At 42.6% G+C, this 25,580-nt stretch overlaps 1 protein-coding gene across 1 annotated transcript; it reads left to right on the top strand.

Annotated features, from left to right (window-relative positions):
* The first annotated feature begins 3,544 nt into the window (after window positions 1–3,544).
* On the top strand, window positions 3,545–6,217 carry LOC122401355. Its single transcript, XM_043403435.1, has one exon. It carries the CDS (start codon window positions 3,545–3,547, stop codon window positions 6,215–6,217), a length of 2,673 nt encoding a protein of 890 aa, XP_043259370.1.
* Window positions 6,218–25,580: the final 19,363 nt, after the last annotated feature.

The following is a 25,580-nucleotide window of genomic DNA, read 5'->3' as shown; positions in this document are numbered from 1 at the left end:
TGTTGTGTCAACCTTATTCATCGCGCAGAAGCTCTTTACGTACACAAATTGATGTTTCGTATTATTCTCACCTTCCCCGGTCGAATTACTAAACTCGTAGGGCCGAAATCCCCGATGATTCGGTCGTGTCGCGAGTCTACAAATCGTTTTACCTCAATCTTGCGTCAAGGGAGCGGAACGGGGGGACGGTTTACCCCTCAAAAGTGGAACGAAACTTCCCACAGCCGTAATCGGCGCTCAAATAAAAAGGCGTAATGCCAGATAAAGCATCCCATTTGTCTAACGACGATTTTTTTTTTCCTCCGTTCTGTGTACCTTCTCTCCTCCGCGAGTGTCAGGGGCTGGGGGATGAATCGGGGTGGTAATCATCTTAAACACCATTGTCACAGACACCTCGTGTAGGCCGGTTGCCACTCGGTGCCACGCCACCTGATTCTTCAGTAATTGAGATGGATCGATAAGGACAACCCCCCTCCAAGGGCAAAAAAAGGAAGCGGGCAGAGTCGAGGGCGCTGCTTTTTTAATTCAATGAGCTAATGTACCGACAGTTACATTAATGGTGTCCCTGGGGCGTCGCTCTTTTTCACGGTGCCAAGGCTTTCCCTTGCAAATTCAGAATTCAGAATTCGGAAATCGATTGACTTTGCATACTGCAATGTCCTGCAGAATTATGAATTATGAATTGTATTATGAATTAACTGCGTAAGTGATTAAAGCAGGAGAACGGAGGGGGAATAGGAAACACCTGTGGACCCTGTTTATTTTTCATTTGGGTTTTCTTTATGGAATACTATAGCACTCTAGGAGCCTGAATGAGAGATTTTAAAAAAATACGAAAATGTAACTTTCGATAGTTGTTCGATGATCATCATAGTTTTATAAAATAGAATGAACTCTTGATATATTATACAAATGCTCACATACATATAAAGACCTATAAGATTTACGTGTTTATAGTTCAGACGTTAACTATTTAAAATTCGGTTCACATTCGACAAAATTGTACTCCGTATTACTTTCATCAGATTTGTTAATTATAAACGATACTTGGATTCAACGAATCGAATAAACGAGACCTAATTATTACTTACTCTTATAAAAAATTCTAGAATGTAGAGTATTCGAGTCAACGAGAGAATTATTAATTTTTTATCAAAGTGCAACACCAAGGGAAGCTCATTCGATGCTCGACGCGGAAGATCGGTGACGCGAAACGGGGCAGTCGAGTTCGAGTCACATTTAAATCGAGTGATAGGTAGGAGCTTCCATCGAGAGTAAATAATGAAGCCGGAATAGACTGCGGAGGCACGGGGCCAGGAATAAATCTCGAATAATCGGAAAACGGGCCGTCGAAATCGAGGTCTGTTATTGACTGGCGTGCAGGAGCTTAGCAGGGTTGGAAAAAGAGGAAGCGGAGGAGAGAGCGTTGGGGCAGAAAGGTGGTAAACAAGAGTATGGGACGATTCGGTGTCTTAACCGGACGACGGGGGGCGACAATTATTTACCGGGGGCGTCTAGTACGACGTTCTAGCGCGACGCTACCATTGCGTCGTCGACGAGAGGCGAGAGTCCGCGGCTGTTAATTGCTGGCTGTCAGGGGCACGCAGTGACACGGACCGCCGTTACCGAGGGACTGGCTCGTCGAAGGCTTCGCACGCGTTTACCAAACCCTCCGTTCTGGGGAGGAAACGCACCAAACGACCGATGCTGGACTTGGACCACTTTTCTCTCCTGTCTATCTTGATACGACCTTCGCAAGACACGTTCATTCGATATTCGCTACTTCTAAATGCATTACTAATTTTATTTGGAGGCACGGGAAATTATTATTTGCAATTCCATTCTACGATCTTTAGAAAATTACAAAAATTAATTTAAAAATCTCTATAATATAAATCAAAATACGTAAATATTTATATCTGTCGGAGAAGCAACTTCATCAACCATTGCTCTTGGACTACTTCTATCAGGTCCTCTTGAGCGACCAAGTCTTTGTCTTGTCACTCTTTTCATTTTGGTTGAAACTTCTAACTGATTAAATTTATAAAGGTATCGACAACATAATTATATTTATTCAACGTGAAGTAACATGAACTTCGATAATAAAAACTTTCTAATGTATTACGACATATAAATAGAATCGTAACCTGGTCTGTAGCTGTACAATTGGTCTATTTTAACTTAGGTTTACAGTTTATAGGGTTCGTTTTTGTTCGTACTAGGTTAACTTAAATTCCACTAAATCGATTATAATTAAGTCACCATGGAGGGTTAGGCAATTGAGACATGTCTTTAACACTTTGATTACCACCCATATTTGGATGACAGGATTTCCTCACTATGGAACTAGAAAAATTAATTCTCAAGTTGTGAACGTTAAGGGAAATTTACGAATTTTAGCAATGTTAACAAAATAAGTCCCGAAACAAATTCTAGATTATGTTAGGAACTTGGCGAGGTTTACGATACGGTCGCTTGTGAATACCGCTATTTTTGAGGATAGCTAATTTCAATTCGCTTGTTAATAGTTACAGCTAAACGAGGAGTCAGGGCCCTAAAGAATCATTACAAAATTGAAGCAATTAGGAAGGGCCCTGCTCCGTCGTCCTCAATAGCGATTGACGTGTCATAAACCTTACAACTAGTCGCGCGGTCGAGTAACGACCTTAGTACCTGGGCACGGTCCCCGGTCGGGTGTTAGGAATTTTCCATTTCCAGGGAGGTCTAGTTTGTACCCCAACTGGTGGGCGGCAACCTAGACTAGGCGATTTTTGGAAATCCAAACCCCGACCAGGGACGTCGACCGATTGGTCAGGTCCTTCACGCCTCATCGGCAATTTTAGTATATAAGAAGAACATTGGAAGAGTTTAGTTAGATTAGCAACAGAATCATAGTTAGAAACGTTACTGTAATACTTATTGAATTCAATAAACACCAAATACACAACCACTAATTTCCTTCAAACGAAGGTGGTCCTTCGAGTTTTGTATTAGTCGGCACACACGTGCAAACTCAACAATTTCCGAACGAGCAACACTCGACCACGGAAAGAACATTGGTCCTTCGAGCCGGATTTGGTAGCAGCAGACATAGCAACGGTGGAATTGGAATTCAATACAAAGGTTTAGTGACACTAGAACCGAGGATTCTTCATTGGAAGGAGGATCTTCACAACAGCAGATTGGATCTGATGTAGCAGAATCTCCCAGCATTCATCGTCGGAGATTTGCAACTTGCAACAAGGAATCACACAATTGATTCCCACAACCACATTCGTCGATCACTGAACAATCTCTTGGTGAGAAATCGTCCAAATTCCGCGGAGAACCTGTGGCAGCCAAAACAGCATTCAGGATAGAGGCAGTGCACGTCATCTTCGAAGGACGTACTCCACCTGAACGAGATAGCAACGTTGTCGCAGGAGACAATATCAACGGTCAACAGCGTACCTGGACAAGACGAGCCAGCATCGCCATCTCCGTCAATTGTTCCCTATACTGTAAGTCTCCTTTCAATTTCTAATTGCAAAGAATAGTGTATAAAATGGACAGTCAATTGAAAGAACTCGCTATGGAACGCGGAAGAATCAAGTCTGCCTTGACTCGCTTTAGGAATTTTTTCGATTCGTCCGCGAACACCACTAGTATAGAAATTCTCGAAAAACGTTTAAAATTAAACGAACCCTTACACGACAAATTTGATGAAATACAATCGCGAATAGAGACATTAGCAGTAGGATCGGATATTGAAACAATTCATGCAAAGGAACGGGATGAATTTGAAGTGGCGTACTTTGAAATTATTACGAGAGTCGAACAACATATTGCACAATTCCGTAGAGCTAGATCAACGCCAATTTCAAGCTCGTCCTCGCCCGCGATTAAGGAACCACCGATCACGCCGCGATTACCTACAATAGTTTTACGCGAATTCAATGGGGATTATAACGATTGGTTGCGTTTCCGTGACACATTTGAGTCATTAATTCATAATAATGAAACGCTATCGGATATACAGCGATTTCATTATTTGAATTCTGCATTGAAAGGACCCGCGGCTAGAGTCACACAATCTTTGGGTGTTTCTGAGGCAAACTATCGGATTGCATGGTTTGCTCTAAAAAATAGATTTGAAGACCTTAGGTCATTAGTTCATCACCATACCAATGCGTTATTGGATCTACCGATCATGCAAAAACAAACTAGTTCGAGTCTCCGAGAATTCATCGATACGGCAAATAACCACATTCGTGCATTGGGTGCTCTCGGTGAACCGGTTCAAACGTGGGATACCTTGCTTATTTCGATCCTTAGCAAAAAATTAGATCCATTCACGGCTAAAAAATGGGAAGAACGCGTAGTCACTATGCCAGGAAGGCTCAAGCTACACGATTTAGTGGATTTCCTTGAGCAGCAATCAAAACTGCTCGAACACACAACAACCAATCGACAACCAACCGTAAATTTCCCAAAACTTACGAACAAAATAGATACCACTAAACCAAGAATTAAAACTCAATTCGGTGTAGCCTCTCACCTTGCAAGTACGCAAGTTCAATGCATATTTTGCAAGGGAGAACATTGGTTACAATATTGCGATAAATTGAAAGCGATGCCTCACGCTCAATTACACGACACCATTAAACGGTTGCAATGCTGCTTTAATTGTCTGCAATTGGGACATAGCATAAAAAATTGTACACGCGGACATTGTAGACGGTGTGGAAAAAAGCATCATACGCTTTTGCATCGAGATGATGCTACTTCACAGACGCGCGAACCATCTCACTTAGACTCTCAAGCAATCGCTAGCACATCTCAAGTACAATCATGTTTGTCAGGCTCAAAAACGCCCGCAATAGATTTCACGGTCCTCTCTACAGCATTGATACATATTGAAGATTCATTCGCGAAAAGTCACGAATGTTGTGCATTATTAGACGCGGGCTCACAAGCCCATTTTATAACCGAGGATTTGTGCAGTAAGCTAAGACTTCCATTAAAATCTACCGCGACGACCATTGGCGGTGTCGGTAGATCGATTAACCCTATTAACTCTCGGACAGAGGTAGTCATACGGTCAGTGTGTAATACTTTCAAATCAAACTTGTCGTGTTTAGTGATCGAAAATATAACCGAGAACATGCCAAATGTGCCGCTCAATCGTTCAAATATTCCGATACCTGACGGAATCACAATAGCCGACCCTCATTTCAATGAGCCAAAACGAATCGACTTGTTAATAGGTGCCGGACTTTTCTGGCAGCTATTATGCATAGGCCAACACAAGGTTGGAAACGGATTAGTATGGCAGAAAACTCGCTTCGGTTGGGTGTTGGGAGGCAGCCTGAGCTGGCCAATAAATTATCCGATAGTCAACGTCAACACGTGTCATATCGCGAACGACGAATTGCACCGGGCAATTTCTAGATTTTGGGAGATAGAAGACGGGCACTCGAATCAATTAGAAGCCAGTAACCATCTAGAAGACTCGGAACGACATTTTACAGACACAACGATACGCGACAATAACGGGCGCTACGTAGTAGGGATTCCATTCAACGCGCAAGTTAAGGAACTCGGAGAATCCAAGGCACAAGCGACAAATCGCTTAATGTCCATAGAAAGAAAATTCGCGAGACAGCCCGAATTGTATAGACAGTACGTAGACTTCATGGACGAATACGAAACCCTTGGACATATGACACGTGTTGATGAAAATTCGAATATTACAGAAATAGAATTGCACGGATTTTCAGACGCGTCGGAGAAGGCATATGGCGCGTGTTTGTACCTACGATCACTAGACATCGATAGTACTTGGACTGTCCGATTGTTATGTGCAAAATCTCGAATCGCTCCGTTAAAGAAGTCCACAACAGTGCCGCGATTGGAACTTTGCGCGGCCCTTCTCCTCGCTCAATTAGCATCTAAGGTAAAAAATGCTCTCCGCATAGAGATAGACAAGAAACACCGTTGGTCGGATTCTATGATAGTTCTAGCATGGATTCAAAGTCAACCCTCTAGATGGAAACCATTCGTAGCCAATCGCACATCCGAAATTCGATACTTGACAAATGCTGAGAGTTGGTCACATGTAATTTCCGAAGAAAATCCCGCGGACGTAATTTCGCGCGGTTCAAGTCCCCTTTTGCTAGCAGGTAACGAACTTTGGTGGTACGGGCCGAAATGGTTAATGCAGGAGGTCGAGCAATGACCTACTGCACCTATGACGGTCCAAAATATACCTGAGGAACGACAACATCAGACAAACTGTATTGTAACAGATACGACACTCTTAGACAATTTCGACATTTTTACGCGATACTCATCCTATTCGAAATTACGCCGAATAGTCGGTTACTGTTTATATTTCATTCGAATCCTCAAAGATCGGATTCAAAGACGTGAAACGTGTAGCACGACCACATTATATGAGACAAATAGAAAATCATATAATTTATCCGCAAACGATCTTATACTGGCTGAGAGAATCTTGGTTAAAATTGCCCAGAGGGAATGTTTCAGCGCAGACTTAAAGGCGTTGAGACACAACAAACAGGTTTTAGCTAAACCAATCCTAGCATCGCTTAATCCGTTTCTGGATAAAGACGAACTAATTAGGGTGGGCGGTAGACTCGTTAACGCATCCATAACATATGATCAGAAACATCCAATGATATTGCCATCAAATCATCCATTGACCTCATTGATTATTGAACACGAGCACCATAGATTACTACATGCTGGGTGCCAGCTAACACTTTCGTCCTTACGCAGACGATTTTGGCCATTGTCAGGGAAACGCACCGTAAGGGGAATATTGCACCGGTGCGTCAGATGTTTTAGAACGAATCCCAAAGGCGAAAGTTACCTTATGGGAAACTTACCTGCTGCACGAGTGACACCAGCACGGGCTTTTTCTACCTGCGGTGTAGATTACGCAGATCCATTTTTAGTCAAAGAAAGGGGACGCGCACGAATCACTCGTAAAACCTACATTTGTATTTTTGTATGCTTTGTGACAAAGGCTGTGCATATTGAACTTGCCACAGACCTGAGTAGTGACGCATTCCTCAATTGCCTGCATCGTTTCATGGGTCGCAGAGTTCGTAGCCAATGTATCTATTCCGATAACGGGACTAATTTCATCGGAGCTAAAAATCAATTAAACGAATTAGGAATACTGCTAAATAGTAAAACACATAAGGACCGCATACAAGGTGTCCTAACCCAAGAACAAATGCAGTGGCATATGATCCCACCTCATGCACCGCATTTCGGCGGTTTATGGGAAGGGGCGGTCAAATCAGTCAAAACACATTTAAAGCGAGTCATAGGCGAACAAAATTTGACTTTCGAAGAATTATACACTATTCTTGTGCAAATAGAAGCTTGTTTGAATTCCCGTCCCCTCCACCCTTTGTCCAACGATCCTAAGGATTTAGCGCCACTAACTCCTAGTCATTTTCTAATTGGCGATGCAATTACGGCACTTCCACACCCAGATCTAGCCCACGTGAAACAAAATCGACTGAATCGGTATCAACTGATTCAATATACTATCCAGCATTTTTGGAAACGATGGCATCAGGAATATTTGCACGAACTACAGCAACGCCATAAATGGCAAACAAATTCACCTGGTGCCATCAAAATCGGAACCTTAGTTGTCATCCGCGAAGATAATCTCCCCCCTCTTCGATGGCGTTTGGGACGAATCATAGAAATCCACACCGGTTCCGACAACGTAGTTCGAGTGGTCACGTTAAGGGTAGCCGACGGTCTAATTAAACGACCCGTAACAAAAATTTGTCGTCTTCCTATAGCTGAAGAAAGTCAGAAATAGAAATCATTCGCCCACGTGTACATCTTGTATATATATGTATATGAATATATCGACCTAACGTAAAATAAGTTAGAATAGTGTAGGATCAGGAAAGTGATAAATATTAACAAATTAAACGGAATATAATTAAACCAAACTTTAACACTTTAAACTAAACAGCCATTAATGTTACACGTCGGTATTCTTAAATGTACGTCTTCGCGTTTCGACCTTCGCCATTCGACTGACTATCGATGTTTATCATCGCTTGGCCCGTTGCGATGATAAACATCTCATCAATGCACCCTTGCTCCGCGACGAGCTTCGGCCCGGTCAAGCCACGTACACAGGTACTCGCCGATGCACCCTGCTTCTCCCCTTTCTACACTCCCCTCCCTACACTCGGCCATCCTGTTCTAGCATCTGTCCTCAGATGCTGCATCTTCAGGATCACTTTCTTCGCTGCTCATGTCGTGGTCTACTTGGGCCCACGGTTTCATGTAGTCTGCTACAGTAGTTGTCTGTTTCGGCCCTTCTTGATCCCCAATCTTCTCGACCACATATCGGTTATTTCGCAACGTTTTTATAATTCGGTAGGGACCTAGATATTTCGCTGCCAACTTCATACCAGGTCCCGTTTGCGTTCGCTTGATCGCTACTAATTCGTTATCATGATAGGTCCGTGCTTCTTTTCTCTTTTTGTTGTATGTCTTCTGATTTTCCCTTTGAACCTTCGCGATATTTTCCCTGGCCTCCATTCTTTCTTCATCCCGTTTCTCCTCAAACATCGCCGCCCACTCCTGTTCCAACATCTCTCTGATTGGCGCATCGTCTCTTGTCCGCATCCGTGTTCCAAAGAACAATTGAAACGGTGTTGTATTTATACTTCGGTGATGTGTTGCGTTGATATATTTCTGCACCGCCTCTAAATACCTGTACCACTCCTCCGGTTTAGGTGCGGCTAATTTTGTAAGTATTGGGATGAGTGTTTTATTGACCCGCTCCACTTGTCCGTTGCCTCGTGGAACTCCGGTCGCGATAAGCAGATGTTCAATCTTTTCCCTCGCACAATACTCCCTAAACTCTCCGGATGTGAACGCAGTACCTCTGTCAGAGATAATACGCCGTGGATTTCCAAACGTAGTTGCTTGTTTTTCGAGGTGTCGCACTACCTCGCTGGTGTTTGTCGTTTTCGTTGTATAGAGCCAGACGAATTTGGTGAACGCATCAACGATGACCAGAATGTGATGATAACTTTTTTTTGTTGATGCCAGAGGTCCTAGGTGATCGACATGGAATGTGTCGAGCGGAGCCTCTCCCTTATTTATTGGTGTAAGGAAGCCGTCCTGTTTTCCTGTCTTCCTTTCTGCCAATATACAATCGATACAATTCCTTACTGTTTTTTCGATCCTGGGTCTCATGTCTTGGAACCAGTAGTCTCTCTTCAACGCTGTTTCCGTCTTAGCCACCGAGAAGTGTCCTTTCTCATGCATTCGCCGTATAAATTGTGACTGCAAACTTCTAGGGAGGACCACACGAATGTCATCATCTACTACCTTGAAAAGCACCCCACCTCTTACCAGATAACCGTCTATCTTCCCCTCTTCGGCCAACTCCAAAATTCTCCGCACTTTTTCGTCCTCTTGCTGCGCTCTCCGTATTCTTTCCGTCATACCCCTTTCGTCCTCACTAATAATTAGGCATGTTGGCAAAGGGTGCCTGCTTAATGCATCGACGTGTGCCATTCGGTTGCCGGACCGATGCTCAATAACATAATCAAACTCTTCCAATGACAATGCCCATCGCGCCACACGCATACACAAATCACGCTTGCTCATTGTTAACGAAAACGCTTTACAGTCTGTTACAATCTTAAAACGAATCCCTAATAAATAAACTCGGAACTTTTTGAGTGACCGTACAACCGCAAGGACTTCCAGTTCATAGCTCGAGTATTTCGCCTCCGCTTGCGTTGTTTTCCCGCTCGCAAAATGCACCGGATGCATCTCCCCGTCGTCGTCGCTACGCTGTAATAAAACCGCTCCAAAACCGAACATTGACGCATCGGTATGCAGTTCGGTTTGCGCTCCTGCTTTGTATAATTTAAGCACAGGCTGTCTACATAAACTGGCCTTTAGCTCCTCGAATGCTTCTGTTTCCCCGGAACCGAATGTAAATTTTATGTTCATCCGCAGCAAATTCGTCAACGGCCTTGCGATTAACGAATATCCTTGTATAAACTTGCGGAAATACCCGGTTAAACCTAGGAAGCTTTGTACTTGCTTGACGCTCGTCGGCTTCGGGAATCTTTGAACGGCAACCAATTTACTTTCAGACGGACGAACACTGCCGTTTTCAATAACGTGACCGAGAAATTCAACTTTCGTTTGTAATATTTTACATTTTTTCCAATTAATTTCTAATCCGGCGTTCCTCGCCACCATTAATACCGTTCCGAGATTCCGAATTCCGCTTATAACATCACCCGTTGGTACAATCAAATCGTCCACGTACACTAACACAATTCGTCTATTGATGAGTTCTCTAAAAACCGCGTGAATAAATTTCATAAAAACAGCAGGTGAATTACACAACCCAAACGGTACACGCAGAAATTCATACTGTCCGTCAGGTACAATAAATGATGTGAATTTACGACTATCTTCGCTTACCGCCACGTGAAAGAAACCGTTCCGCAGATCAAGCGTACTGTACACTTTAGCGCCCTGCAATGCATCCAATTGGTCCTCCACGAGCGGCAAAGGGTACCGATCTTTCACAATTTTTTCGTTTATTTTTCGGTAATCGACACACAAGCGCGCCGAGCCGTCTTTTTTCTTTACCATCACGATGGGACTTGCGTATTCAGAGAGCGATGGCTGTACAATACCGTCTCGCAACCACTCGCTAATCTGCACATTGATCTTTTCTCTCTCTATCGGAGCTAAACGCCGCGCTCTCTGAAAAACAGGCTCATCATCCTTCAATATGAGACGCATTTCTACATCTACCTCACTTGTCTTTTTGGGGACGTAACCGTCGATCATTGCCCGGACCCTTCGCCTGATCGTGTCGTCCCTAAGATGTGCCAAATCTACACCAGACCCATTTTCGTCGCATTCAATATGGAATATTTCTGGCACGCCCTCAGTATCGATGGAGTCCTGCTTCGCTTTTCCAATTGTGACTACGCCTTGCCTTACTGTAAGATTCACCGAATTTAAAAAGTCCGTTCCTATAAGTAAATCATATTTTAACAGTGAGTCCGATACTACATTTATTCCAACAGAGTAAGGGTTGCCGTCGACATGGAGATTCGCTATGAATTTGCCTAGCGTCCTATTTACATCTGTTCCGACACCTCGAAACACTATTTCACCCGCTTCCAACCCCGGTGCTCCCATTTTAATGTAACATTCTGCTCGCATGAGTGTTAAGTCGCTACCCGTATCGATAAGCGCTATTATATCTAAACCATTCAGCCTTACCGCCTTGCATATTTTCTCTACTGGGGCCTGCTCCACCAGGTTGGCAGTTTTGCTCACTTCATCATAGCGCTTCGGGCATGCTGTGGAAATGTGTCCGTAAACCCCGCAGCTGTAGCACCTCATACCTCGGTCTTTGGTCGGACACATTCTGCTAAGATGACCCATCGCTCCGCAGTTGTAACACCTCGTTGCTTCTTCCCTGGATGTCCCTGCATTGACCTGCTGAATCCGCTCCTGACGTGCCCCCACTGGTGGTCTAAGCTGAGTCCCTCTGATGTTGTTCCCATACGCAACCGTTGGCAATACTAATCGTTCAAATGCTCGCAACAGCGCATCCGGCGTACTGAAACAGTGCATCCTCGCCTGGTTTCGTAATATCTGGTCCGGTATTCCTTCTACTAGATAATCGACTAGCTCTATCTGGTTTTCGATGGGGATGCGATTTGCCTTTATCACCTTATCGTGGTAATAGTTCTCGAAAGGCTCACCCCGTTTCCAAGTGCGCTCTTGGAAACGTTGACGCGCGACAATGGTGCTGGGTCTGTGATGAAACATATTTTCGAATTCCACTAATAAGGCGTCAACGCTCATTTCGATGAACCGAGGATGGGAGTGCATCCATTCACGAGCTTTCCCCTGAAGCCTCATTCCTATCAAAATTTTCGCCTCGTCGTCGTTCAAGCGGTAGGTCGCTTGCAATATCCGTACCTGTTTCGACCAGCTCGGGAAATCCTCTGACGTACCGTCGAAGTAGCCAAGCAATTCGGCAATGGTCTTGACGCCTATTCGTGAATTTTGTGGTGCGGACCGCTCTGCTCCAGACGGCCCCGACTGCAGCATACCTCGAACTAGAGCTAGTTCGCGTTGTGCGAGTTCAAGCTCTCTCTCCATCAGGGCCTTTTCCCGTCGAAGTAGGTCCATTTCCCGATGTTGTTGTACCATTTCCTCGGTTACTGTCGTAACCGGCACGTTCATTTCCCCGTGTGCGCCTTCCTCCTCCGCAGAAACGGCTGAAGAGACACCATCCCTTCGCGAATTCACTCCGTCTTCGTCAGCACTCATCCATAACCCCGAAGGGTCAAATTCGTGCAGCCGCGCCAGTAGCTCGGCCTTTGCGCCGGTTGTACCTAAATTACGGGCTCTTAAGAGTTCCTTTAGGTCGGTCACCGTGTAATTGATCGCGTTCTTGCCTCTAAGCATTTTTTCCTCTATTTATCACCGCACCGTCACTGACACCTCGCACACAATTTCTATTGTCACCTCACTTCCCGATCCGCGTTTCTCTGTATCCCGGACGAGCCCCCAATTTTGTAGGATCAGGAAAGTGATAAATATTAACAAATTAAACGGAATATAATTAAACCAAACTTTAACACTTTAAACTAAACAGCCATTAATGTTACACGTCGGTATTCTTAAATGTACGTCTTCGCGTTTCGACCTTCGCCATTCGACTGACTATCGATGTTTATCATCGCTTGGCCCGTTGCGATGATAAACATCTCATCAATGCACCCTTGCTCCGCGACGAGCTTCGGCCCGGTCAAGCCACGTACACAGGTACTCGCCGATGCACCCTGCTTCTCCCCTTTCTACACTCCCCTCCCTACAATAGTAATCGCACTCATTGTAAATTTTAGAATATAAGCTAATATTCCGTCTTTGAGCATATGTATAGTTTCGAACTGCAGAGCAGTTCAAGGCGGGCGGGATGTTAGGAACTTGGCGAGGTTTACGATACGGTCGCTTGTGAATACCGCTATTTTTGAGGATACCTAATTTCAATTCGCTTGTTAATAGTTACAGCTAAACGAGGAGTCAGGGCCCTAAAGAATCATTACAAAATTGAAGCAATTAGGAAGGGCCCTGCTCCGTCGTCCTCAATAGCGATTGACGTGTCATAAACCTTACAACTAGTCGCGCGATCGAGTAACGACCTTAGTACCTGGGCACGGTCCCCGGTCGGGTGTTAGGAATTTTCCATTTCCAGGGAGGTCTAGTTTGTACCCCGACTGGTGGGCGGCAACCTAGACTAGGCGGTTTTTGGAAATCCAACCCCCGACCAGGGACGTCGACCGATTGGTCAGGTCCTTCACGCCTCATCGGCAATTTTAGTATATAAGAAGAACATTGGAAGAGTTTAGTTAGATTAGCAACAGAATCATAGTTAGAAACGTTACTGTATTACTTATTGAATTCAATAAACACCAAATACACAACCATTAATTTCCTTCAAACGAAGGTGGTCCTTCGAGTTTGTATTAGTCGGCACACACGTGCAAACTCAACAATTTCTGAACGAGCAACACTCGACCACGGAAAGAACAGATTATATAATTTACAATATTCTAAAATCAAAAGTTTTGATCTGATCGTGACTCTGTTAAACCCGTTATCTCGTAGATAGAAAATAATGTTGGTAGAGTTAAACAGTTTAAAACAGACCGTGTTCAAATTAAAAGATTTAACTGCGTCTATGTCATCTAATAGAAATTTAAATACCAAAATGACAGGTAAGGTGACTACGGAACATCTTGGACTCAGCTCTGAACCCTTCCATTCCCGTTCAGCCAGGTTACGAATGGCGACGAGGCAGAGAGGCAAGCGACTCCGGCGCAGGACGTAATTCGAACGTTGACAGGTATTTATCCTGCGCGGCAGGAATCGGCGCTATGTGGGCGGTCGAGCGAAGGTGGGAAAGGAGGAGCAGAGAAGTAGCGTGACGACGTTAAGAGCATTAAAGAGACGTTTTCCGCCCGACACTTAGGTTTTCGTTCCCGCGCCCACTCCATAGATTCCCGGCCTATCGGCTTAGCGCTTGGCGGGCGGTCCCGAGCCACCCCTGGGCTTCCTTCTGCGCTGTCTGCCAGGTTCTACGAGCCGCCACCCACCGGAGGACGGTTTGTTGGTGCTGTTACCGTTGTCGTTTCTCTCTAGGAAATATTTTCTTAAACGTAAGAACTTAAGTACCCGGGGCACATACGGAGCTTCAGCTCATTAAAGAGTCCTCTTTGTGGAGCGACAGCCTCCGCGGGGTACTGGTTACCCGAACCACCCAGCGAAATTCGAAGCTTCGACGATGTTACGGGGAAGCGATTTAATCGTAGATTAATCTTTTTAAAGTCTAGTCTTACAATTAGTCTATCGCAGTCTAAATTTTTTCGATCATTCTACGGTGTGACTTCAAATAAAATGTTGGGAAATTAGGAATTGTACAAGTTTTGTTTGTAATTTAAATTGCAATTCTTTGATGCAGGATAAAATTTTGAATCTTTGCGATAGTCATAAAAATTTTCTTCGGTAAATTCGAAAACAATGAAAAAGAGGTTTCAGAATGAGATTGTGATGGAAAGAAGGGTCTAGACTGTGAATAACGTATGAAATGGTCGAAGGCAGTCTATGATAGAAAATTTGCAAGCAAAATTTAAATAGTAATTCATTTTCTAGCGTTGGAAACGTTGAAGAAACAAGAACGAACGTTCGAGTGTTAGTGGAAGGCGGAAGAAGATCGCGCGAGTTCCGTTTAGTTGTAGTGTTTCGACGCCCAACAGTCTCCGAAGAGGGTGGCGAAACGCAACGCTGGCGGTTGCGAATTATCAGCTAAGAGGAAATTATGGAAATAGATATAAATCGAGAAGAAGAGCGCAGACAGCGTCCTCGCGGTTAGGCGAACCAACCAATTCCTGTAGGGTGGCGTGAGTCGGTGTACCATGGAGGTTCGTCCGCCTTTAAAATAATGGAGCTTAAGTAGCCAATTTGAAATGTAAAGATCCATCAACATAAATTAAATATGGCGCGCCGACGTAAAGGATTGCTTTAGCCTCATTGACGATCACGTCTGCAAGACACTGAATAGAATTTTGACAAAATTTCTGCGTACCATGTAGTTTTAATTCCAAGTAAACACACCCCCTAATTTCAGGCATCTACAATATTAATCACATATTTCGACACGCGTTAAATTTAATCGTAAGAGAACTTCTAATGCCAAAACGGCAAAAAAAATATTTCATTCGAAGAAGACGAGCAGCCACCTGTCGCCAGAGTTTCAGCGAACCTCTTCAAAAGGTCCCATTAAAAAATCATCCTCTCGTCTCCGTAACAAAGTGGATTTCGAATTTAATCGCCCCCGAACGAGAGAGCAATATCCTCGGGGGTCAAGTGCTCGTCGACGCGGTCGATTTGCCGGTAATTTTTTTCTCCTTTTTCAGTTATCTTTTTTTTTCGTTCCAGCGAGAGATCCGTAAGGGTCTCCCCCGCCAGCGGGAATTCGCGCGGAATGATCAGAAAGCGAAGAATACGCCGCGATGGGGTCGGGGCAGCCGGCTGGCTACGGAGCCTGTAAGCTCGCGTCATGTGCAGCGGACGCGCGAATTAACAACTCACGCGTCATATCGCGCATTATTATCCGATACATCGAGTTATATATCAAACACCTACGCCCGCGGCAGCCTGGCAACCGGCGAACGCGCATCGCGCGATTTACGCAGAAAACGCGCCGACATCGTGCTTAACGAAGTCCCCGCGAAGGGTGGAGGAGGACTATCAGTTCCAGACGAAAGCCAAGACACCGTTTCGACGTGCTCAGTCTCGCGTGCCACCAGCCCTTAACACGCCCTGGCTCTAGTGACGTTTCTTCTTCGACGACTGCGATCGATTTTCACCATTTTTTATTAAGAATCGCTACCCTGGTAGGAATGGTCGGAGATCAGAACAAAAATCTTTAAATGGGACGAGCATTAATTTTATAAAGGAACATTTCTTTGTTAGAATTCTTTATAATTTGCATATGGTGGACATTTTAAAGATTTTTATATGTGTAGGAAAGCTACAGGACTTTGAGGAACCATACCTGATATCCCTACAATACATACAGTAAACTTTGTTTGAACGTTCTACTTAAATATCCTATCATTGGAACATGTCCTAAAATATAAATGTAAAACTAATTCTGAAAGCCATAAGTTGCAAAAGGAATTCGATAATAGCATGAAATATTAATACAGAATGATGAATCTCTACTGGATTTAGCCTATCACATTTATCAATCGCTCGAACTGTCAAAATATCCGCTATAATCGTATCAACTAAAAGAATTGAATTCTATCATCGTTTACAAAACCTCATTCGCGAGTACCTGAACTTCGGAAGGCGTATTCTGGGGTGATTTCAACCACCCCCGAATCATTCTCGCATCCGTCCAGGACGGCGAGGAGTTATTTAATCGAATCGAGCCCGCAGTCTATAAAACATAATTAACGCTTTGCCGCGGCAACAGCGTTTCTTCGAATATTGATCGTCGGAATCGTCGAAACGAGAGGGAAAAGCGTGGCAGCGGCCTGCGGAGGAGCAGAGGAGGTTACCGTTTCGACCGAAACTGCACGCGTTGAAAAGGGTTGATTAGGGATTCGGCGTGTTGGGGTCGAACACGTCGGGTATGTTGAAAGGATGCTGGACCGTGCTTGTAGGCATCCGGCGGTTCGAGGGGCCCCGCCAGGTTCGGGGCAAATGGCAGCGGGATGATTGATCGCCCGGCTAATTGGATGATCGATGACTCAAGTTCATCAGTGGCTGTTCAGCTCCTGGCAAAGGATGCCTCGTTCGCACGTGAGCTAACCAGCGCCTCCGCGTGGGTGTCTGTGTGTGTGCACGTCGAGTCGGTACACGAGAGATTTGTGTGAGACACGCGAGGGAGGCAGGTTAGGTTCCGGTGTCTCCGGACGAGCTTGAAACAAGCCCACGCTAATATTCTTCCGAGGGTCTCTCTTTCTCTTTTTGCTCCTCTACGGTGTCTGATGCCTTCTTTTCGTTTTAGTCATCCGTGTCACTCGTTTAACCACCCTGCTCCGAAAGTTATACCGGCCTGCGTGGCCTCTGTGAGAGTGTTCGGGACGTGGACGTACTTGTGGAAGTTTAGAAATATTTAAATTAAATCGAATTACGGGTATTTTATTTTTGTTCAGTTATCGAACATGCAAACGTAAAGTGTAAGTCAACGATTTTTTAACGATTTAAAATGACCGTCATGAGCTTTGGGCCCTCCAAAAAAAGGCACTTTCACAGGAGGAGTTGACTTTGACTCGTGAAAATATTGATACGTTTCTTTCTATTTATTAACCCCTTGACATACGATTTAATTTCAAATAATTTGTCGAATGTAACAAGTTTGATGACGAGTAAGTGGACTATAATTGTGAAACTTGACATCAAGAACTTATAACGAGTCGGACACGTCATTATACGGCAAGGGGTTAATAATGTGTCATAGTAAATTAGCCTGTAAAAATCGGTTTTGTATCAAGCTACGACTCGAGTGAACGGTTTGCCCCCTGAAAAGTTTCTTTTCAGATGTTTTCGAAAGAATTAGCCGAGTGAAATACTTTCTGCTACCGCGACGCGTTAAAAAGCCACCGTCTTCGCAGGCATCTCCGCCGCGAACGAAAGTAGATTCCAGCGAAGGGTAACCCAACCGGTAGAAAGCTTAGTTCATAGTGTATGCATGATATACGGTTGGCACGTGAATGCAAATCAGACCGTAAATCACGAGAACAATGTCTTAATGTCCAGGTCGTACGACGCCCACTGGCGCTGGAAGACAACAGCCTTGGTTTTCGCGGGAAGGAAAGGGTGCCTTTTCGGATATTCATAGGGAAATAAATTAGTAGGCACACGCGTCGCGAAGGAGCCATTACCGGTACCTTGGTGTGTATTTGACTCGTAGAAGGGTACACAAACCGCTGATATAATCGCGATCGGAAATTTAAATCCTCGACTCCGATGAAACTTTGTTATACTGAAGGTGCCTGGAGCAAACGATTCTACGAGTAAAACTAAATCGAAAATGTAGAATAACATTTTTGTGCATGGGCTATTATTAACTCATAAGTCTAAACGAATATGAAACTCTCTATATACATATTATATTTCTGCAATATTCGTATAAAAATATTTACGATGAAATTGTGTTCCTGTTTAAAAATTATTACACTCTCGTATTATATTCACATATGTTAGATAGATATACAGGGTGTTCGACTACCCCTGGGAAAAATTTCAATGGGAGATTCTAGAGGCCAAAATAAGACGAAAATCAAGAATATCAATTTCTTGATTGAGGTTTCGTTAAAAAGTTATTAAAAAATTAAATTAGAAATTTCAAATCATTCACGAAAAAATTATTTTCAATTGCAGGGGTCAATTACAATCATTTTTGGTCAACAGACATACCCCCGAATTCCTACCCATTTCCGAGAAAAAAATTCATTACTGAAAATATAATGTCTGACCAGGAATATTCTACTTCGAAAAAAAAAATTTTAAATCGTTCTAAAAAAAACATTTTCGTTTGGAAAAACGGAATGGTCTGCGAGCTCCAAACAGTTTCAACATTGTTTTTCGATTTAGTTTTGCACGTAGATACATCCCTAGTAAAAAATATTTATTTAGTTATTTATTTAACAGGGAGGCCTTTTAGAATATATGATTGCAAAGAATATGGCAGGAAATGTGAGCATATCTTTAGTTTGTAAAAGATTTTAAACATGTATAAATACAAACGAAAATTACTTGATTAATCAGTGTGCGTCCATGATAGCATATTATCGAAAAAGTTATAACTTTTTAATTTGAAAATGAGAATCATTTATCTTACTGCATCAAAGGCTTTTCCAAAATCCGTATAAGTAGAATCTGTTTGAGAGCGGGTTTTCAGGGATTTCAAAGTAAAATACGTACCGTTAATGGGAATGTTTTTCAGGGCGAGAAGCCTGAAATTTTGTCACCAGCCCCGAAGATTTCGAAGTCCCCGGATGAAAAAGAAAGACAAAGAGTATCTACTTCGAGTGTTCGTTTATGCCATTTAACTTGCAAATCCTTCCACCGGGACCGCTGATACCCGTGGAACATGTGTGGAAACTGAAGAAAACTCTTAGTCTTGTCCCGCCTTGGCGAAGAAGCGTCGAGAGGGTCGACGATGGAACGGGGAGAAGGAAAGGTGGAGGGAAAGAAGGGCGTGTGAAAAATCCAAAGAAACAAAGGTGCTCGGGTCCTGCGACAGGAGTGGAAAGTAGCGATCCCTCGCGAGGGGGAGCTCAAAAGGGGTACAGAGACGTCGGATGAAATATTTTCCGTGTAAAATTTGTAATCGAACAATGGGACTGCGATGCTGCTAAGCAACTATCGTGAGAATCAACCATACAAAAATTATTTTCTAATTCGATCATTATGGACTACAAATTGAACGAGAAACCAAGGCAGAGTATCATTATTATTTTAAAGAGACGATAAATATATTTTTTAAATAACTTTAGAAATTTTTAATCCCTTGACGTACAATTTAATTCCAAATAATTTTTTAAACGCACACTAACTAACTTGTTTTGTTCGTGCAAGGAAAATATAAAAATGTGTTGATTTTAATATATAAGATTTGACGACAAATAAGTAGCTTCACGATTTGAGAAACTTGACATCAAGAGCTTGTGATGAGTTAGGGGTTAATGTAACGAATATATATTAGAAAAATCAATAACCCTGAGGACTATTCCACGAACCTATTTTATTCAGAATCGAATCAAAACACTAAATTAGACTAAATCGTGTTAAAGATTTATTTCGAAAGAATTTACTACAGTGTTCTCCATTAAAATACACTCGATTCGAATTCATTACACTTGTGTTTCGATATGTGTGTTCGCCTCGAAAAAATAATTATACCAGTAACCTGACTCTGTACACATTTTATCCCGTAAAACATCGAAGAATTTCTATCGAATGATCCCCAACGATGCCTGGGCCATCGAACAATCCTGTCAAAGTTGCTGGTGGAAGGATACGAGATCCAGGCGAGAAGTAAAGAGTTTAAGGAAGAATTCGTTGAATGTAATCCCGGAGGAAAGAAGGTTTGGAGGCGATAGCGAGAGGGCATTCGCAGAGGGTGCATTGAGTGCGCCTCTGCTATACAGATTCCTCGCTATAACGGCACTCCAACGTTAGCGGAGATGAGAGGATGATGGAGAAGTGGGTGCGATCAGAGTCGGTTGTCGGATAGTTTACGTCGAGGAGGTTCGAGCCCTCTCCCACCTTCCTCCTTTTGAGGGATGGAGACGAAGGGGACGAAAGGGGGATAGTCGGTTTACGATGATGGCGCGATTCCCTTTATGCTCGCCGCGGGTCCGACGTCGCCGCCAAATCTTAGCTTCTTTAGCGATATCCTTCTCCACGGCGGAATACTCGCGACGTGGAAGGATTCCCGGTGGCGATAATCGCTCGTAAAACCGGCAACCCCCCCGTTGAATATCATTATCGCGCTGCTCGGTCGGGGATTGTACAGTGTGTCAGTCGTAACGCAGCGAAATCGTGCAATTTTTCGCCCCGCTGCACGCTCTACGATCGTCGGCCAACGCTGATAACCGACGCGATTTTATCGCGGGGCATACGTTGAGACGATCCTGATCTTTATTGTCCTTTCCGTCGCGATTTGTCGCGTACGCGTCCCGACGAATATGCCGAGGACCTGTTACTTCGAAGTTTCTCGTACATTGAGAACTTCTCGACTGACAATAAAATGTCAATGAAACGAGACGTCAACAGGAAAACGAAGCGATATTGCAAGATTTATTCGCACCGTGGAATTCGTTTCTGCGTTACAATAAATGCGAACCGAAACGAACGTTACAGGGACACTGCAGAGAGCAGTTTCGAGTGACGATAAAATGTCAATGAAACGAAATGTCAACAGGAAGAAGCAATATTGTCGTGAAATTGATTCACACTGTGAAATTTGTTTCTACGTTATGATAAATGTGAATTGAAACGAGAACGTCCTCGATCTTGAGTTTCGCAAAATGAAATTCGTTTCTGCATTACGATAAATGTGAATGAAAAATCAGTATCTCTTCGTCTTTCATTTTCTCTTTTCAGGCAAAACATAGAAGATATTGTACGAGAGCAACGTACATTTAACGCGAGCACACAGATTTTTCTATAACTCGTTGATGCACGAGTATAGGAGAAACTTATAAATACCATTTCTATTACGAGTATTATTTCTCTTGGTCTTGAATATCCTCTAATTACAGAGAATTACATTTAACATCTTCACGCATACTGACTCATATGCAGGGTGTTCGGCCAGCCCTGGGAAAAATTGTAATGGGAGATTCTAGAGGCCAAAATAGAACGAAAATCAAGGATACTAATTTGTTGATGGAGGCTTTGTTAAAAAGTTACTAACGTTTAAAGTTCCGCCCGTACTGAATTTTTTGCTCGAAACTGGGTAAGATTTCGAGGGTATGCGTGTTCACCAAAAATGATTGTAATTGACCCTCGCAACCGAAAATAATTTTTCCAGAGCGATTCGAAATTTTTTTTTTCACCGAAAAATTTAAGCATCCTTGTCGATTTTTCCTAAAAATTTGTTTTTGATTTTTAATAATTTTGTTTGACGCCCTACAGAAAAGTTGTCTAATACTTTTTTGTAGGTACCCATGATCTCTACTTCAGAAAAAAGCTTTATTGAAATATATTCACTATTGTAGGAGTTATGGCTGTTGGAAAATTGGACCATTTTTATGGGGGTTTTCTGACTTTACGGTGTGAAGGAGCAACTTTTCGACTAGTTTTTAAATTTCTACATATTCTTCACGAAAATACGCGTAGTTTGCATTTTTAAACATTAAAATCGTCCGATCCGTTCAGGAGTTATGATGTGTCAAAGATTCACATGAAATTTCGGGGAAGCATTTCAGCCTCAGATTATTTTCGGTAAGGAATTTTTTTCTCGTAAATGGGTAGAATTTTGAGGGTATGTCTATTTACCAAAAATGCTTGTAATTGACCCCTGTAACTAAATATAATTTTTTCAGAATGATTTGAAATTTTTCAATTTAATTTTTTAATAATTTCTTACCGAAACCTCAGTCAAGAAATTAATATTCTTGATTTTCGTTTTATTTTTGTCTCTAGAATTTCCCATTAAAATTTTTCCCAGAGAAAATTGATGGACGTCGTGGGTGAATGTTAATTTGCATTCTCGTTTATTAGGACCAAATTATTTTAGTCCTGAACAGGTTAAAAATAGTTGAATGTAATTATAATATTGTCAGAAGCTAAAAATGATTCGACTCTAACAGTCGAATCGTATAAATAAATTAATATTTTATTCTAAGACAGCAATGTTTAAATAAAGCTTCAATTTCTTATACCTACCAATCTTTCTATTCTCTTCCAAGCGTGGTCAGAGTGGATTTCACAAAATACATTTTGTCCAAAAACATCAACGCGAGTTAAAATACCGCCAGTAACAAAATCTCTCTCGTAAGAACTTTCAACATCACCCTTCCCTTTCGCGATCTCCGAAACTCTCGAAATTAGTATACCGTGTAAAGTTAATACGCATACGAGCCCCATGTTTTTCGCTTAAATAATATATTCTGTGCTTCCATCCTTGAATAAAAAAATTTAAAACTCGCTGGTGCGCGCGATATAAATTTTTACCCGACTTGTGACTTCCACATCTCGACGTTCCAACTTCTTCGAATATTAATTGCCATCTTCGCGACGTACCCATGTATTGCAGAGACGCGAGCTTTTTATGCGAACGTCTTCGTCGCCGTGTTTCCGTTTCTCTTAGTCTACGAAGATTCCTCCGCGAACGGCACAAATTTCCGTCGATAAATCCACGGGAGCAACAAAAATCTCCCCCACGGCGAACGGGTAATCGTATTCCCGTTTTAAATGTATTCACTGGCCGCCCCTTCTCGCATGCCAACCCCCCTGTGGAGCGCGTTGTCCGTGTGTGGGTGTGCGAAGGGCGACGGAGAAAATGGTATAAGAAGGTAACAGGTTTCGCAAAGGACACACCGCCTCTCGCGAAAACACATGTAAGGGCTGCCGGAGGCGAGGTTAAGGTAAGAGGTTCCGACGAGGGGCAAGAAAAGAGGATTCGGACGGCTTGTAATCTCGGCTCAAGGTGTCGCTCGTCGCCTCGATATCCTGCCGGGCATGAACGCGAGCTTGAGACGATAGAAGATTAAGGTGTGCTCGAGCTGACCCCCGGAATGTGACGTATATCGGTGTGGGGATTCGAGTAATGCTCGAGACGAGAGGAAGTAACTCGCGCGGAACTGTGAAATCTGCTATCGTATCTTCTGCTATTCTCAATTTTCAGGACAATTAGTTTTCTGACACGTTAAAAGTATCGTTTGTAAAATTAAATAGGCGTTTCTGCTACATTCGCCTTGAATATCGTTACGCGTTAACACTAGAAGTACCGACAATTATAGTGTATTTATTTGTTGCAAGGAAATTAAAATGATTGATATTTGAAGAAATGTATAATGCAATTGGAAATAAATGTTTATTTTCTTTTAGAAAACAACTGTTTGCAAAAATCCTATCGGGTAAATTTGTAACAATTTTTATTAGAAATAGGTCACTTTCACCAGCTCAATTAATTTCTTAGATTTGCAAATTTTTAAAGCAAACAAACCTATAAAAATATATTCTCTATTCTTGAGTATAGTGCTCTTTAGAGTACAATAATAAAAACAGTGTCGTTATTTTAAATAAAGATACACATATAACCCTTCAATAACAAAAATGGCCCGAGTTGCCAGAAGAAAATATTGATATTAAATAACTGATGATTTCACCACTCTGAGCAAGATAAATCGATGAATCTAATCGTATCATGAAAACGAGTATTCGAGATCGAAATGAGCAACGATGGAGCAGAGTCTGGGGGGTTGCAGGCAATTCTGTAGTGGTAAATAGGGCCCGAACGGGGGGGAGGCATAAGTAAATTAGGCTGGACGAGACGAAAGGTTTTGATAAGGATCTCTCCCTCGGCTTTTTTAAAAGCTGACTCCCAGGGAATTGAGACGTCATCACGATGCTCTGGCTCGTTTTCCTCCTCTCCCTACCCCGGCCTTTTCGCCTCCTTCGAGAGCCGTTTAATGCCAAAGAGACGCGTCGTTTGCCCTCGCAACGGCGTACTCGCGCCTCGTCCTTTGTTTCGCCTTCATGAGATTTTTAAACAGCGCGAAATGAGCTTCGCAGCTCGTCGCCCGAGAACGAACGATTATCGTCTCAGTCGGCTGACTTAATTTCTTCGTCCCTTTCACGGGCGAATATATTTTAAAAATTACTCTCGACCAAACTCGCCGTGTCTCGTCAACTTCCAAACTAGTATAATACACTCGCATTCTACTAAGGACTATAAAAATGTACTCACGTGTTTTAATGTAATCCAATTTCTCGAAATATATTGCTTTTAAGCTTTTTAAAGTTCGTGTTTAGGAAGTGACATTTTTTCAGATTGAATCACTCGAAAATAATTTGAGATAAAAAAATTATGAAGATAACACTTATTTTTAATTAAAGACAGATTTTTATGAAAAACAATCCGGCAAAATCAGAATAGGAAGCTCTGTTTAATCACACTTGGTGCCAGTATAGTTAAAAAGAACTGTTCTTGCTGAAGTTCTGATGATTTGAATCTCCAGGATGTTCTTGGAGGAGTTTTTAACACTTGTTATATTTCACCGACCGTACACGTTTGATTGCTTCGACGATTACTAGACGACTGACTAGATTTAACGGTGAATTTGAGCCTGTTGACGATACGAACATGAATACTGTTCTTCCACGAGGAGAAGGCACAGGCGTGTTTACGTTTCCACTACTGGCCCAAGACGGTGACGAAGATCGTCAGCTCTCATAGTGGGTCTGAGACAAAATATTCACTCGTTGTTAGCAGAATTGGCGAATATTATGTCTCATTCGCTTTCGATAAGATCGTTGTTGTTCCTCGTTAGTGTTCTTTGCCAATAATGGGAACGTAAACACGCTTCTTTTCGTCGAAGGATAGCAGTTTACATTCAAAAACACGTGATGTCTTATTATATTGGGTTGGCCAAAAAGTACGTGCAGATTTTGGCAATAATGTTTTCAGGTGTCCCGAAATGCAACATCAGATCAAATTTTAAAAGCACATGGTTAATCGATAACTAATATTTAACCATAAATAGTAACAACAAATTTTGAAGATTAGATTTGTTTCATAATTTTGGCATAATTTTACGAATGAAATAAAAATGGAAACAGCAAGGTGCAGACCTATAAAAATGTATGAAGAGAATGCAATCAAGGACTGCACTTATCAAAACTGGTCTTTTTATATGAAATACAAATTTTTGAATTATCTGTTTTCCATTTTGCAAAATTCTTTTAATTCCTAAGAGGCTATTAAATAGCTCTTAATT

Source organism: Colletes gigas, unplaced genomic scaffold, assembly GCF_013123115.1.
Source record: "Colletes gigas isolate AHSC1104 unplaced genomic scaffold, ASM1312311v1 Colletes_gigas_Sc00024, whole genome shotgun sequence".
In the NCBI taxonomy this organism is placed as follows: Eukaryota; Metazoa; Arthropoda; class Insecta; order Hymenoptera; family Colletidae; genus Colletes; species Colletes gigas.
This window is presented reverse-complemented; position numbering and strand designations above follow the sequence as displayed.